The following is a 15,127-nucleotide window of genomic DNA, read 5'->3' as shown; positions in this document are numbered from 1 at the left end:
CAACAGAGCGAGACTCTATCTAATAAAAAGGAAAAAAAAAAATCTTATCCCAAACCACTTAAATTATAGAGATTGATTTTAGAAAGCAGACACATTCATTCACCCTTCCAACACATATTCATCAAGCCTCCTCCAGATGCTAGGCATCATTCTAGGTACAAGGAATATTGCACTGAAACAAAATAGAGGCCCTGCCCTAAGCAATTTATATGTTAGTGAGGAGAGACAGACAAGGACACATAACAAGAGAAACATGGTTTGAAGATGAGAAAGACAAAGCAGAGCCATGGAAACAAGAAGGTCGGGGATGGGCATGGAGGGCCTAACAGAAGCAGACATTTGAGCAGAGATCTGAAGTGAGTACTAGATCAGCAGTGGGGACGCTGGGGAGAATGGAGGGGGCTGGACAGTCCTAGGCAACAGGAACAGCAAACTCAAAGGCCCAACTGTGAGCTGCCTACCACGTTCAAGGAAGGAGCGGAGGTCAGAGGAAATGGGGGCAAATCACTCAGGGCCCTGGCCACCCCTGTAAAGTTTGCCTTTGAATGAAGGTGAAAGAGGGAAACCACTGAGAGGCTGTGAGCAAGCAAGTGACATGACCTCCATCTTAACTCACTTGAAAGGCACCCACCAGGTCTACCAAGACTAAACTACAGCCTACTGTAATAATCCAGAAGGAAGATGATTGGCTTGAGCCAGGTGGTGGCCAAGGAAGTCATAACAAATGGTCCAATTCTGAATGTATTTTCAATAGAGCCAATAGGATATGTGAATGGGCTGATGTGAGGGGATGATTCCAACACACTTGATCTAGGCAGCTGGAAGGATGGAGCCACCATCAACAGAGGACCACCAAAGGAAGAGGCTGGTTGGAAGAAAGCTGGGAACTGGATTTGGGATATGTTAACTTTGCAGTCGCTACTAGACATCCAATAGATGTCTAATGAAGATTTCAAGGAAGCAGTAGGATGTTCAAGTGTGGAGTTCAGAGGTCTGAGATACAAATTTGGAGCTGTCAGAATAGTGATGTTATTTAAAAATCCATGGAACTGGATGAAATCTCTGAGGAGTAGGTACAGATGATGCAGAGGAGAGGTTGAGAGAATGAATCCGGGGGGCAGCTGGGGGATGAGGAGGATCCAGCAGGGCAGGAGGGGGACACGGACATCCTAGGAGCAAAGAGGGGAGGATCAAGTATGGGATGCTAACCAGGGACTGGGGTTCATGGTCATGTTCAGCCCTGAGCCAACTGTAGGAGACCGGGAAAGGCCGGAGAAGTGAGTATCACAAGCGTTTTTGAGGAGTTTTACTATTAAGAGGGCAGAAACATGAAGTGGTGGCTAAAGAGGGAAATGGGGCCAAGACAGGGAGGCATGTTTCATGTCTGTGTGCTGCTGATGGGCACCATCTAGTATGGGGAGGGGTGGTAACACAAGAGGGATACTCATTGAATGAATTTCCTTGGGTAGGTGGGAGATGAGATCCCAGCCCAGGGAAGGGCTGACTTTGACTACGAGCTGCATGGTTCCTTTCCAGCAACAAGAGGGGTCAGGATGGGGATATAGGGAGGATGCTGGATGTGGCTGGGAGGGCAGGGAAGGCAGAGGACAACCTGTGGAAGGTCCCTTACTCCTGATTCTACTTCTCAGTAAAATGGTAAACATGGCCATCAAATGAAAGCAAAGGAAAGGTATACATGGGAAGGAGGAAAATGGGCAATGCAGAGGAGGGGCTGCCCCAGCTCCTGCCCATTCAAAGCATGGGATCATCCACCAATGCCTCAGGCTCCCAAGGGCAGGGTTCTTCTGGCCAGCCATACTGTTCAACACTCACCATCTTTTGAGTAGACTTAACCACATGAATTTCCCACAAAAACTTAACACTGACTTTCAATAATAAATAATAAATAAATAATAAATGAAATTCACTTAAAAACATACTATCTAGGGCACTGCTTCTGTCTTCAAAGAGCTTTTAAATAGTTACAGCACTAAAACTGTTGCTAATAATCCACCTTCCCTTCTCCACCCTGGCTGTCTTACATCAATCAAGCAATAACCAGTCTCCCCTCACAGCATAAAGCAGACTAAACAACACACATGAATTAGGAGGAAGTGGGCTTCACCTCTTGTTCTCCTCTTTCTCCAGCAGCAGACTGCTCGACAAACACTGCGCCAAGAGCTCCTCAGCAGAAGCTCCTCGCATCAGATCCTCTGTGCGGGGAATCCTCCCCTCTCGGCCACACTCTGTGCTCCTCTTCCAGTTACGGTGCATGTGAAGCAATGGTATGGGAAAATTGTTTGCAGAAGGATGAAAAGGCTTTATTCCCAAACTGTAAGTACATGATTTGAAATGCTTATGGTCAAGAAAATATTTCTACAGCATCATGTAAAGCATGTCCATACATTTGCACATGTGCATTAACATGTAAGAACATGTGCCTCAGACTCATGTGCTCTCCTGGGATAGCTCATGCCGGCCCCATGCCTACTTCCAAGCTTCCATCAAGTCAGGGAGTGGGGCAAAGAGGGAAGGCAGCCCCTGCACTGTAGTGACCCTTATGCACAGAGGCATTGAGACTGCCTGTTCCTCTTGGAAGTCTCTGCTCTCACGAGGCAGCCAGGTTTTTGGAGCTTCTCTGCTTCATGTCTTGCCTCCCACCCTAGGGTTCCAGATTCTGTTTTTCCCTAGTATTGGCAAGGTCCTTATTTTTTATAGATAGCTCTTGGATACATTTGGAAGTAATGTTTACAAATAGTGAGAAAGAGGGCATCTGACATTTTTTTCTAAACACATGCCAATGTTTGTCCTTTCCCCACTAATTTCAATAATTTGGCGTAACACTTTTGTCACGTATTCCAACTCTTTATTCTGATCCATTCATCTACTCTGGCATCCCCTCATGGTTTCAAGTACTGGAGCTTTACTATATGTTTTGGTATCAGGCAAAGCAAACCTTGTTAGTCTTATTTTATTTTATTTTATTTTTTGAGACGGCATCTCACTCTGTCGCCCAGGCTGGAGTGCAGTGGCCGGATCTCAGCTCACTGCAAGCTCCGCCCCCTGGGTTTACGTCATTCTCCTGCCTCAGCCTCCTGAGTAGCTGGGGCTACAAGCGCCCACCACCTTGGCTGGCTAGTTTCTTGGATTTTTTAGTAGAGATGGGGTTTCACCGTGTTAGCCAGGATGGTCTTGATCTCCTGACCTCATGATCCGCCTGTCTTGGCCTCCCAAAGTGCTAGGATTACAGGCTTGAGCCACCGCGCCCGGCCGTCTTATTTAAAACTTGCTCAGCAATTGCTGCATATGTTTTTATCCTGATGAATTTTAGAACTTATCAGTACCAGAACTGACATCTTCACAGCATTGTATCCTGTCAACAACCTAGTCTGAACCTCAATGGTTCAGGTTTCCTTTGTACATACAGGCCCTGAGAACTCATATGTTAAGGGTTTATTGTCATGAATGAGAATTTTTTTTTTTTTTTTTTTTTTAACATGTTGTGGATCTATCTGATCACCTTACTGAACTCAGAATGGTTCTATGGACTTGACTGTTGATTATCTTGGACTGACAACTGTACTGTCTGGAAATGACAGTTTCCCCTTCCTTTCAGTATTTGTACCTGTCTATCCCACATCCCTTTGCTGGTCAGGATTTCCAGGACAATAGTGAATACTAGCCGGGACAACAGGCTGGTTCTGATTCCACTGTTCCTAATATTCTACCAAGAAGCATGTATTTTTTCTATTTTGGTAGTTTTATGTTAGGTAGCCTTATCAAGTTAGGACTTTTTTTTTACCCAAGCTAAAGAAATTACCCAAAATAAAGAAATGTTATCAGGAATGGGTACTAATTTTAAGAAATGTATTTCAACACCTGCTAAAATTACCACTTATTTTTCTATTATGGGAACAAATTACATTAATAGATTTTCACTGTTATTGTTTATCCTGGGAGAAAGCATACTTGTGACTTTTTTAGGTACTGTGCTTTGGAACCAGATTTGGAAGTGAGATGAAATGTCAGCTGTGCTCTCCTGGTTACGTATGGTTTCAGGGTCAGGTTCGCCTGATAAATGAAGTGAGATGCTTTTAACTTTGCTCTAGAACAGTTTCTACTGCAGGGAATGATCTGTTCCTTGAGGCTTTGTCACAGTCTGTCCACAATGGACTGGATTTGGCATGTAGGATGTTAATTTCTATGTACTTTGGAAGAAAAATACAGTTTAGCAAGAAACAGAAACATACTGAACATGAACCTCACCGTCCCTCTCTCAGCTGTAGCTCCTTCTGCGTCTGCAATCTGGCTTGTTCCCACGACAAAGGAACATCATATTTTTTCAAATCGTTTTTAAAAAAATACACACATATCTGACCATCTTCACTCAGTGCCTCTGAGAAAACAATACAAAAACAGATAAAGAGGCCAGCCTGGCCAACATAGCAAGCTCCTGTCTCAAAAAAAAAAAAACAAAAGCAGGTACAACTATTAGAGTGACAGGTGGCATGTGCTTAAATTCACTGATTTAAGTGCAAGCCCTTTGATTAAAGTCACACAATTATGTGACTTCCACACTTGGGTTAAATAGGCTCCCAGTGTCCATGCATCACTCAAAGTCCAGACAGGTTTACATCCAGACTGGCAGGGCCAGTAATGACTACTCAAAAGCCACAAAATCCTCTCTAAGAGCCACCCTAGGGGGCCTGTTTCAGGGAGGTGAGTTCAGGCTCTACCAGAACCTTCCTAGCTTCTCTCAATGTTTTTAGGTCACTCACTTGAAGAGGGAAGTCCTAAGGAAAGGAAGGATAGGGACCCAAAAGAAAAGCAGCAACATCAAGTAAACATCTTCCTTTGCAGAAACTAGACCAGGAAAGTCTCGTGAGGAGCTGATCCCATCGCACCAAGCTCTAACTACCTGACGTAACAGGAAGCCGGGGGGGCGTCCAGTCTCTCAGCTTGTGGTTGATACACAAGGCGATGAGGTCATCCCATGGGATCTCCATGACCGAGGGGCCTGCCCCATGGACTGGGGAGGGGCTCTTGCTCTTCCACCTACAGTAGGTTCTGCGGAGCAGGTTCTCCACCTGGGACTGGAGGACAGGCTGTGTCTGGCGTGAGCTGGGGATCTGGGAGGCGTACTGGACAACCATGGAGCACACGGGGAGCCAGGGGGCTACGGAGAAAGTGCCTCATTAGTTACAGGTTTGGCCAAAGGGTGAAAATGTACATGAAAACATTTTTAACTCTACATTTTCTTAGGAGAAGGCAACTAACTGTCAAGTCTGCTTTCTAACCATAGCGGAACCACAGTTGTTGAGGGAAGAGCAGCTTATTCCCAGGGTCTAGGTGAGGGATGCAGACAGTCCCCCTTAACAGTGTTGCTAGTAAAGGTCCACCCAGAAGCTCTGACTCTACAGGCCTGTGGTTGTGCCTAGGAAATCTGCATTTTAACAAGCACCCAGATGAGTCTGGTATAACTGGTCTTAGCTTATTTTGGGGAACCCCAACCTAGCCACAGCACTGAGGGCTTGTGCTGAGTGGTTTGCTTCCCTTTGGGTTCTTTCAATAAAGAGCATAAGTTAGACCTACTACAGACCACACCCCACAATTCAGAAGGGCGCCTGAGGCCCAAAGGGGAGTGTCTATGCTAATGCCACAACTTCTGCCAGATAAGCAGCTCATTCCCTTCTGACTGCATGGGAAGGAGCAGCCCCATATGCCATACTGGGCTTGAGCCAGCCAGATGGCCTGTAGGATCTGTGTCAAAACAGCCCAAAGACAGCCAGGAACAGGGGCATAGCCAGAGCCACAGAACAAGGCTTCTTTGACAAAAAAGGAACATTAAATCAGCACCGAGTGCCATGGCCGTGGCTTGGGGACAGGGCTACATGGTCCCCATGCTCTTTGCCCCTGGCTTGTCTGTTCTGAAAACAGGGACCCTGCGGGGCAGGCAGGACAGGATCAGGGTTGGTGTTCCTCCCAGTACCACTTGTCACTTTCCTCCTGAGGCTGAGTGAACCCCCACGGACTGCTCTGCTGGTCAGGAAAGGCTAACAGCCCCCACTCCACAAAACCCAGCTTGTTCTGGCCCGTGAACCCAAAGGAAGGTGCAGGCGAGCACAGCATGGAGACATGCATGTGCCCAGTGGAGGTGGACATGCAGCCCTCACACTGGTGCCCAACACCTGCCAGATGGTTACTACATTGAGAAGGAAGCCTGAGGTTTGGCTGCAGCCACCCACCAGACCTCCCCAGCACGAGCACGTACCCTCCAGGGGAGGAAGGTCCATCTGCGGAAGCTGGAACCCAAGCACAGCCTGCTTCAGCCACGCCAGGTGCTCTGGGGCATTCCAGTGCAGGTGAGGAAGCAGCCGGCTGCCCCCTGCCTCAGCAAACTCAGTGACAGGCCAAGACAGATCACACAGCTGTTCGGACGACACCACGGAAGCCAGGAACTGCAGCACACTGTTAAACAGCTCAATGACGGCGCCAGGCTCCTGCGAAGTGAGACCGCCCAGACGCCTCTCTCTTCTGTCATGGAAAAAGCGGCCACTAAACTCATGGCCAATCCCATCTTCGACGTACTGAATGAGGGTCTGGCAGCAAAGGTCAAGGGAATGGGGGCAGTGGGAAACCAGCCACTGCACCGCTTGCAAAACCTGAGAACAAAGACAGTCAGAAGAGACCTGGTTGAAGAGTTCACACTGTTTTTCAAAAACAGCCTTCTGAAAGGGCTTGATACCCCAAGGTTGCCCACAGCAGGTAACACCAGAGTACTGGGCTCTCAACTGTGGTAGGAAGGGGAACAGAAGTGTCCTATGCAGTTGAGTTAAGCCTTCTAGGGCTCAGGAGACATGTCCAGTAGGGGCACTAAAGAGAGCCCCCAGATCCCATCTGGCCTGAGGAGGAGTGTGACCTGCATGGTTGCCCCGTGGAAGCGCCCACACCCTCAGGAGACCAGCCCTGGACATCCCCTTCACCATGCACAGAAATGGAGTCTTCTCCTTTTTGGAAGGGACTAACAGCTTCACTATGTGCCAAGATGTCTTCACACCCTATAGTTATCTTACTTCCTATAGTTATTTTAATTCCTGGCACCTCTTTCTCTAAATTGTTAGCAAAGACTCCCCCTGCCCCTTTTTTTTTTTTTAAAAGGGAGTCTTTTTTTTTTTTTTTTTTGAGACAGAGTCTCGCTCTGTCGCCCAGGCTGGAGTGCAGTGGCCGGATCTCGGCTCACTGCAAGCTCCGCCTCCCAGGTTCACGCCATTCTCCTGCCTCGGCCTCCCGAGTAGCTGGGACTACAGGCGCCCGCAACCTCGCCCGGCTAGTTTTTTTGTATTTTTTAGTAAAGACAGGGTTTCACCGTGTTAGCCAGGATGGTCTCAATCTCCTGACCTCGTGATCCACCTGTCTTGGCCTCCCAAAGTGCTGGGATTACAGGCTTGAGCCACCGCGCCTGGCCAAGAAGGGGGTCTTGCTATGTTGCTCAGGCTGGTCTCAAACTCCCGGGCTCAAGCAGTCCTCCTGCTTCAGCCTCCCGAGTAGCTGAGATTACAGGTGTGAGGAGCCACCATGCCCAGCTTCAGAATTCCTTTTTAAAGGAAACATCAAATAACATTATTTCTTCACGTATTCAGAGGACAATTACCCTAGAAAAACAATTTCTGTATCTGACCTTCAGATATATGTTCATATTTTAAATTCACAGAAACAAAAACACTAAAAAATTTTACATAAACAATTTAATTTGCAGATAGCAGGACCGTGGATAAATTTTATCTTTTATTTTGATTTCTGCTTATGTTTTAAAAAGTTATCTGTATAAAACATAAAACTGCTGCCAGGCGCAGTGGCACATGACAGTAGTCCCATATACTTGGGAGGCTGAAGTGGGAAGATTGTGTGAGCCCAGTAGTTTGAGGTTGCAGAGAGCTATCATCTTGCCACTAAACTGGGTGACAGAATAAAACCCTGTTTCTTAAGAAAAAAAAAATGCAAATGCTAATATACGCTCAATTCAAGATACAGCAAAAGGGGAAAAAAAATATCTTGACAGACCGTTAAAAATGATGAAACCTTACCTTAGTTGAACCTTGTAGATCATTAATGGAATCAGGGATCTCAGTAACAGTGTAATCTGAAATCAGCTTAGCTGAAACCAAGTCCTGTAGCATCAGACCTTTAAGAGAGACACAGATGAAGGTCACTCGCATTCTGCTCTTAGCACACCTGCTAATACATCTCACTGTGCTGACCGCACGCAGTCCTGCAGTGGACAGTAACCATAGGGGTTGCTGTCTCAGTGATTCCTGACCCCAAAACTACTGGACCATCCTCAGACCCAGGGCCTCCACCCATTTTTAAACAATGCTGCTTCATAAACGAGACTTCCTTCACAAACCATCTTCCACTTCCTTCTCAACGGCGTCCCCTCCTGGGCTAGGCACAAGAACCACCAGAGGAAGTGCAGGCTGGAAGGGCTTGGCCTGCAGGAGCTGCTTGAGCTGCAGTAAGGCCGACAGCCAGTACACGTCCTCCTCTGCCACGTCCTCACTCTTCATTTTGGGGGGAAGCAGCAGCATGAGCCCACTGGCTCCCAGGAGGTCCTTCTGTGTCTCCACAGCATCAATGGCACCATCACTGAGGGCGCCATGGGCCACCTGCAACAGCATCAAGATCATCAGGAGAGACGCACTATGGGACTCATCAGCAGTGATTGGTCTACCCCGGAGCAAGTGCAGCCGAAGTTCTCCATGCACTAAATATTGACTGTACTTCAGACAGGCCTCCAAGGGCACGGCTGGGCATACCCTGTAGTTATCTTACTTCCTGTAGTTATTTTAATACCTGACCCGTTTCCCTAAATCCAACGGTTAGCAAAGACTCCCCCCAACCTTTTTTTTTTTTTTTTTTTTCTTGAGAAGGGGTCTTGTTATGTTGCCCAGGCTGGTCTTGAACTCCTGGGCTCAAGCAGTCCTCCTGGTTCAGCCTCCTGAGTAGCTGAGATTACAGGTGTGTGGAGCCACCATGCCCAGCTTCAGAATCCCTTTTTAAAGGAAATGTCAAATAACATTGTTTCTTCATATATTCAGAGGACAGTCACACTAGAAAAATAATTTCTATATCTGCCCTTCAGATATAAGACGAGTTTATATTTTATTTATTTTATTTTACTTTTTATTTTTTGAGATGGAGTCTCGCTCTGTCACCCAGGCTGATTTGCAGTGGCACGATCTCAGCTCCCTGCAACCTCCACCTCCTGGGTTCAAGCAATTCTCCTGCCTCACCCTCCCTAGTAGCTGAGATTACAGGGGCCCACTACCACGCCCAGCTAATTTTTGTATTGTTAATGGAGACGGGGTTTCACCATGTTGGCCTGGCTGGTCTCGAACTCCTGACCTCAAGTGATCAGCCTGCCTCAGCCTCCCCAAGTGCTGGGATTACAGGCGTCAGCCACCGCACCCACCCCATGTTCATATTTTAAATTCACAGCAACAAAAATGAGAATTAATGCAACAGAATTAGTGCAAGAAACAGCCAGGTCAACAGGTAATTTAGCCCCCAGCTACAATTGTGTTTGACCATATTACTATAATTTTAATTAACCTTAAACAGGTATAAAAACAGTTAAAGCTAGGCACAGTGGCTCATGACTGTAATCCCAGCACCTGGGGAGGCCAAGGCAGGAGAACTGTTTAAGGCCAAGAGCCAAGAATTCAAGACCAACCTAGGCAACATAGCAAGATCCCATTTCTACAAAAATAAACAAAAATATAAGCCCATAATAATAGAAAGAGGGAAGGCACGCCAGCAGCAGATGAGGGATTCTGATACATTTCTAGAAAGCAACAAATAGATGTGACCAATCCCTGTGTTAGGGAAGCAGAGGATGCCATACCTAAAGGCTGCAGGTGTCAGTGTGTAAGGAGTCAGGTTGACTAAGCCTGCAAAAGCCCTGTATACCCAGGCCCTGAAGACACCAGGAGCCAAAGGTGAAGTTCAGAGCCTGACCCTATTGGCACCCACCACTGCAGGCAACCTCTATGCACAACCAGTCCCCCTGGGCCCCTGAACAGGAGTCCTGAGAGGACCCAGATGTAGGGCCATGGTCAGGCACAGTGGAAGAGACTCAGCACCAAACCACTCCTGACCCTACCCTGAGAATACCAGCAGCTTCCCAGAAAGCAGATGGCACAAGTCCTTTCCAGAAAAACTGAACAGTCTAGGGAACAGAAATCCAGATCCAGACATTTGGGAGTCCCTCCAAAAAGGCTGGCTTGCCATTTAGCTACCTTCCACCCCGCCCCAAACACAGAACTTCTTGGCTAGCCTTTTAGGGCCTCACTCAGATATAGACAGACAGCCTTGGGTAAGGCATATGAAGAGGGGCTCCAACATAAAAGAGAGAAACTGGAATAACAAAGAGGAAAAAAAAAGAGGAACCAGGTAATACATGAACCAAAGAAAACTTAGACCCCAAAAACCCTAATTTCCTTGGGAAGATAAAATGATGCATCCGAAAAATAAGATGCTATGAAAAAGTCATGATAAGAATAAAGAGGAAATAAGTAATACACATGGAATAAAAAATTCAGTAGGACAATAGGAAAATAAAGTCAAGGAAATCTTTTAGATCACAGTAGGAAGAGATGAGATTGAAAATAGAACAGAAAGGGTAAGAAACTCAGAGGATCAATTGAGGTCTAACATCTATCTAATAGAAGCTCAAGAGAGAACAGAAACAAGACAGAGTGTCATAAAGACATGAAAATGTCCCAGAAGTGAAACAGGAGTCTCTAGCCTGAAAGAACCTGCTAAGCCCTGCACAGTGAGTTAAGGTAGTCCAGTGCCAGGCATAACAAAGTGAATCTTCAGGACGCCATGAACAGAGAGAAAAGCCTTCCATAGAGCAACAAAACCAGGCCACACAGAAAGGAACAGGAATAGTACAGCAACAGTGGATGCTAGGTGACAGTGGAACAAAACTGGAAGGAAAATAATTTTATTTTTTTAATTGAGACGGGGTCTCCCTCTGTCATCAACGCTGGAGTGCAATAGCGCGATCATGGCTCACTGCAGCCTCGAACTCCCAGGTTCAAGCAATCTTCCCACCTCAGCTTCCCAAGCTACTAGAACTACAGGTACACACCACCATGCCCAGCTAATTTTTTTATTTTTTATAGGCAGGGTTTCACCGTGTTGCCCAGGCTGGTCTCGAACTTCTGCACTCACAACAATCCGCTCACCTCGGCCTCCCAAAGTGCTGGGATTACAGGCATAAGCCACTACGCGTGGCCAGGAAAATAATTTTCTACCTATAATTTTACAAATGTAGCTAAACTATGAAGCAAATGTCAAAATAAATGCATTTTCTTTTTATTTCCCCCAGCCTAAGGCATTTTGTGAATAAAATCATTTTCATAATGGAAAATACTCAGAAAATTCCCCTCCCATGACATATACCATCCAACAAGGGGCTGAACCAAGAAAAAATACTGCAGCAGCTGCTGCTAATGGCAACACTGAGCAAGCACCTGGCCTGTGCCAGACACTGTCCTATGCAGTCTGCGTGTGCACTGACTTTATCCGCAAGAGCCAGATGAGCATCTCCACCAGACAGCACCTGCACAGGCTTGGGTAGTTTATTTTACCATTTCTGAGTAAAACAGGAATAAGAAGTAACAGTACCCACACACAGGTGGCAGAGACACTAGGGAACTTGCCCAAGGTCACAGAGCTTCCAGGTGGAGGAACAGGGACATGTGCTCATAATGACGGCACTAACGCACATGCTGCCTGGAGACCAGCCCACAGATCAGGGTTCCCAACAGAGGGAACATGGATCAGGTGAAGTGATAGAACATTTGGAAAACTCTACTGAGATATATACAGCCCCCCTGTAAAAATGAAAGAGATGAAGAGAACTATATGAAAGAGATGAAGAGAACTATGTTAAGTAAGACAATAAGGCAACTCTGTTTCTTGCAGGAAAAAAATAATTGTGGTTATAGAACACTACTGGTTCTGAGGTAAACAGCAGTCACAGAGCCATCAAAATATGACCCCACTCACTGGAGTAATACAAAGTGATAGTGTAGCTATCCCGGGAAGACGTGGAAGGCTGAGCAGGACCATGGCACAAGAGGCCACGCTGTACCGAGGGTGAGGGTATGCTGCCGCCAAGAGGGTCCCCCTGATTCCACCTAGTGTTCATGGCCACGTGTGATCTCCTGCCCCGTGAGCTGGGCCTCTAGCCACTCACTTCTGACAGGCAGAAGCCAACAAGCAACAGGATGTCACTTCTAAGTTTAGGTCATCAACACACTCAGACTTCCATCTGGGCTCACCTCTTGCTCACTCTGATGAAAGCCAGCTGGCATGCTGTCAGCTGGGGAGAGGCCCATGTGGCAGGAACTGAGGAAGTCTTTGGCCACATGACACAAGCTCACTAGAGTGAGCTGGGAAGTAGATACCCTTCAGTCAAGCTTTCAGATGAGACTGCAATCCTAGCCAACATTTTGATTTCCACCTGTGAGAAACCTTCAGCCAGAGGACCCAAGCTAAGCTACACCTGGATTCCTGACCCACAGAAACCATGATAACAGACTTATTTTAAGCTGCTAGGTTAGGGGTAATTTGTTACTTAGGAGTAAGGTAACTAATACATTTACATTAATGGGAAGTCAGCAGAGAACATTTAAATGGATCAACTTAGAAACGGCTGTGTAAGTGCGTAATCTGGAAACATGAGAAAAATGAGGCCCTGAAGAAAGGAGTTAAGAGAGGAAGGAGGAGCTATGTCTCGTTTTAAATCATGTGGCATTATTTGACTTCTTTTTAAGTACATGGAAGTGCTACTTTCATTAAAAATGAAAATGAAGGTAATAGGAACAGTAAACTAATTTCCAGCAAATGAAATGTGACTTTGTAATCCCAGGAAAAGGGAAGAATTTTGCACCAAGAAGTTACTGTTACCTCAGAATAGCAAAAGCATGGATGGTTCTTATCATCATCTTCATACTTCTTTTACATTTCCTCGTTTTTAAAAAGTTTTGTGTACGTATTACATTTAGGAAATCCAATATATAGTATTAAAATAGAAAAAGTAAAGAAGCAGGCTGGGCGTGGTGCCCCCTGCTAAATCTGACTGGCTTAAAAAAATAATTTTTTAAAAGACATGTATGGAGACATATAATACTTGCTTCTGAGCCTCCCACAGTCTTTCAAAACCACATTAGGGAATAAGCAGTATTTGCATGGTTCCAGTGATATCTGGGAGTAAGTGAAAGTAATGAAAACACAGAAGTAAACACAAAGTAATTATAGTTCACCTTTATACACACGTTAACAGAAATCATCTGATCCCCTTTGCTGCTAAGTGAGTTGAAAAGCGAAAGCGTCTGAATCCCACCAGCATCGCTGGATGTGTCATCCACTGAGCCTTCATCTCCCATGAACTTGACTTTTAACCAATTTGCTAGAATTCTACAGATTTAAAAAAAATAACAACAATAAAACACTTGAAGAATCTAACTCTAAATTTGAATTATAAAGACTTTCAGGAAAAGAGAAATATCACACAGACCTACGTCCATAGATACCAAATCTTACTATGCAGCTGACTTGCACAAAACAGGCTGTCATTTTAAAATGGAGCAACGATCTTTTACTTTTTTTTTTTTTTTTGAGACAGAGTCTCGCTCTGTCACCCAAGCTAGAGTGCAGTGGCACAAACTTGGCTCACCGCAGCAAGCAAACCTCCTGCCTCAGCCTTCTCAGTAGCTGAGACTACAGGCATGGGCCACCATGCCCAGCTAATTCTTCCATTTTTTTATAGAGTCTCACTCAGTTTCACTATGTTGCTCATGCTGGCTTCAAACTCCTGGGCTCAAGCAATCCTCCCTCCACAGCCTCCCCAGTTGCTGGGATTACAGGCATGAGCCACTGCGCCCGGCTTCTACTTGTTCTTAATTGGGCAGGAGGAGGGGGCACTCCTGGAACTGGCTCATTCTAATGTGACTTAAGATTCTGAAGCATTAAGATTTTCAGCAATAGAAAACATCCCTAGAGTTTGAAATACATGTTTTTTACAGATCAAATTTCTCATACCTGAGACCTTAAGAATTCTTAAGTGACATGAACTTAGCAAATGAGAAGACAGCTATTTTGTTTGAAGAAATGAATCAACAGCTGGGTGTAGTGGCTCACGCCTGTAATCCCAGCACTTTGGGAGGCCAAGGCAGGTGGATCACTTGAGCCCAGTTCAAGACCAGCCTGGGCAACATGGCAAAACCCTGTCTCTACAAAAAATATACAAAACTAAGCCGGGCGCGGTGGTGTGCGCCTGTAATCCCAGCTACTTGGGAGGCTGAGACAGGAAAATTGCTTGAACCTGAGAGGCGAGGGTTGCAGTGAACCAAGACTGCACCACCACACACCAGCCTGGGCGGCAGAGTGAGACTCCATCTCAAAAAAAAAAAAAAGATAATACAGGCTTTCTTTTTAAGTGAAAAGGTGTTCTGGAATTAGTAACAGTAATGGTTGCAAAACCCTGTGAATATATCTAAAAATCACTGAAATGTACACTTTAAATGGGCAAAGTTCATGGTATGTGAATAACATTTCAATAAAGCTATTTTAAAAATAAACTGTAAGCTGGGTGTGGTGGCTCACGCCTGTAATCCCAAAACCTTGGTAGACTGAAGCACGCAGATTGCCTGAGCCCAGGAGTTCAAGACCAGCCTGGGCAACATAGTGAAACTCCATCTTTCACACACACAAAAAAACATTAACCAGGAATGGTGGCACACGCCTGTAGTTCCAGCTACTCAGGAGGCTGAGGTGAGAAGATCAATTGAGCCCAGGAGGTCGAGGCTGCAGTGAGCTGTTATCACACCGTGCCCTCTAGCCTGGTGACAACAAAGCAAGACCCTGTCTCAAAAAACACAGAGACTGTAGTTGCTTTAAAAACATGACTTCTGTATGCTATTTGGTTCCAGGAAATAAGATCACGTCAATTTTTTCTTTTTTAAAATGCCAAAAGTTTAAGGGAAAAAAATGGAACTATAGTAAACAGACTATAAACTATCTTACTGGAGAGTCTAAAATGAAGCAGGTCTATCAA

General features: G+C 45.7%; 1 protein-coding gene across 10 annotated transcripts in view; it reads right to left on the bottom strand.

The window, feature by feature from the left end:
* MCM3AP (minichromosome maintenance complex component 3 associated protein) overlaps positions 1-15,127 on the bottom strand; it is a 53,002-nt gene that overhangs the window by 3,869 nt on the left and 34,006 nt on the right. For 9 of the 10 annotated variants that reach the window (XR_006696552.3, XM_005548482.5, XM_005548479.4 and 6 more), the window contains 7 exons: positions 13,335-13,488; positions 8,405-8,663; positions 8,085-8,182; positions 6,272-6,662; positions 4,919-5,176; positions 4,267-4,396; positions 2,126-2,332 (listed from right to left, as the gene is read on the bottom strand). Coding sequence is in view for 8 of the 10 variants with exons in the window: in XM_005548482.5 (XP_005548539.3) it covers positions 2,126-2,332; positions 4,267-4,396; positions 4,919-5,176; positions 6,272-6,662; positions 8,085-8,182; positions 8,405-8,663; positions 13,335-13,488 (1,497 nt within the window). In the remaining 2 variants the exon portion in view is untranslated. The remainder of the gene's footprint in view (positions 1-2,125; positions 2,333-4,266; positions 4,397-4,918; positions 5,177-6,271; positions 6,663-8,084; positions 8,183-8,404; positions 8,664-13,334; positions 13,489-15,127) is intronic. The other variant, XR_012431847.1, reaches the window with a different exon arrangement.

This window comes from Macaca fascicularis, chromosome 3 (assembly GCF_037993035.2).
Source record: "Macaca fascicularis isolate 582-1 chromosome 3, T2T-MFA8v1.1".
In the NCBI taxonomy this organism is placed as follows: domain Eukaryota; kingdom Metazoa; phylum Chordata; class Mammalia; order Primates; family Cercopithecidae; genus Macaca; species Macaca fascicularis.
Note: the sequence above shows the minus strand (reverse complement) of the source record. Positions and strands in the feature narration are given on the sequence as shown.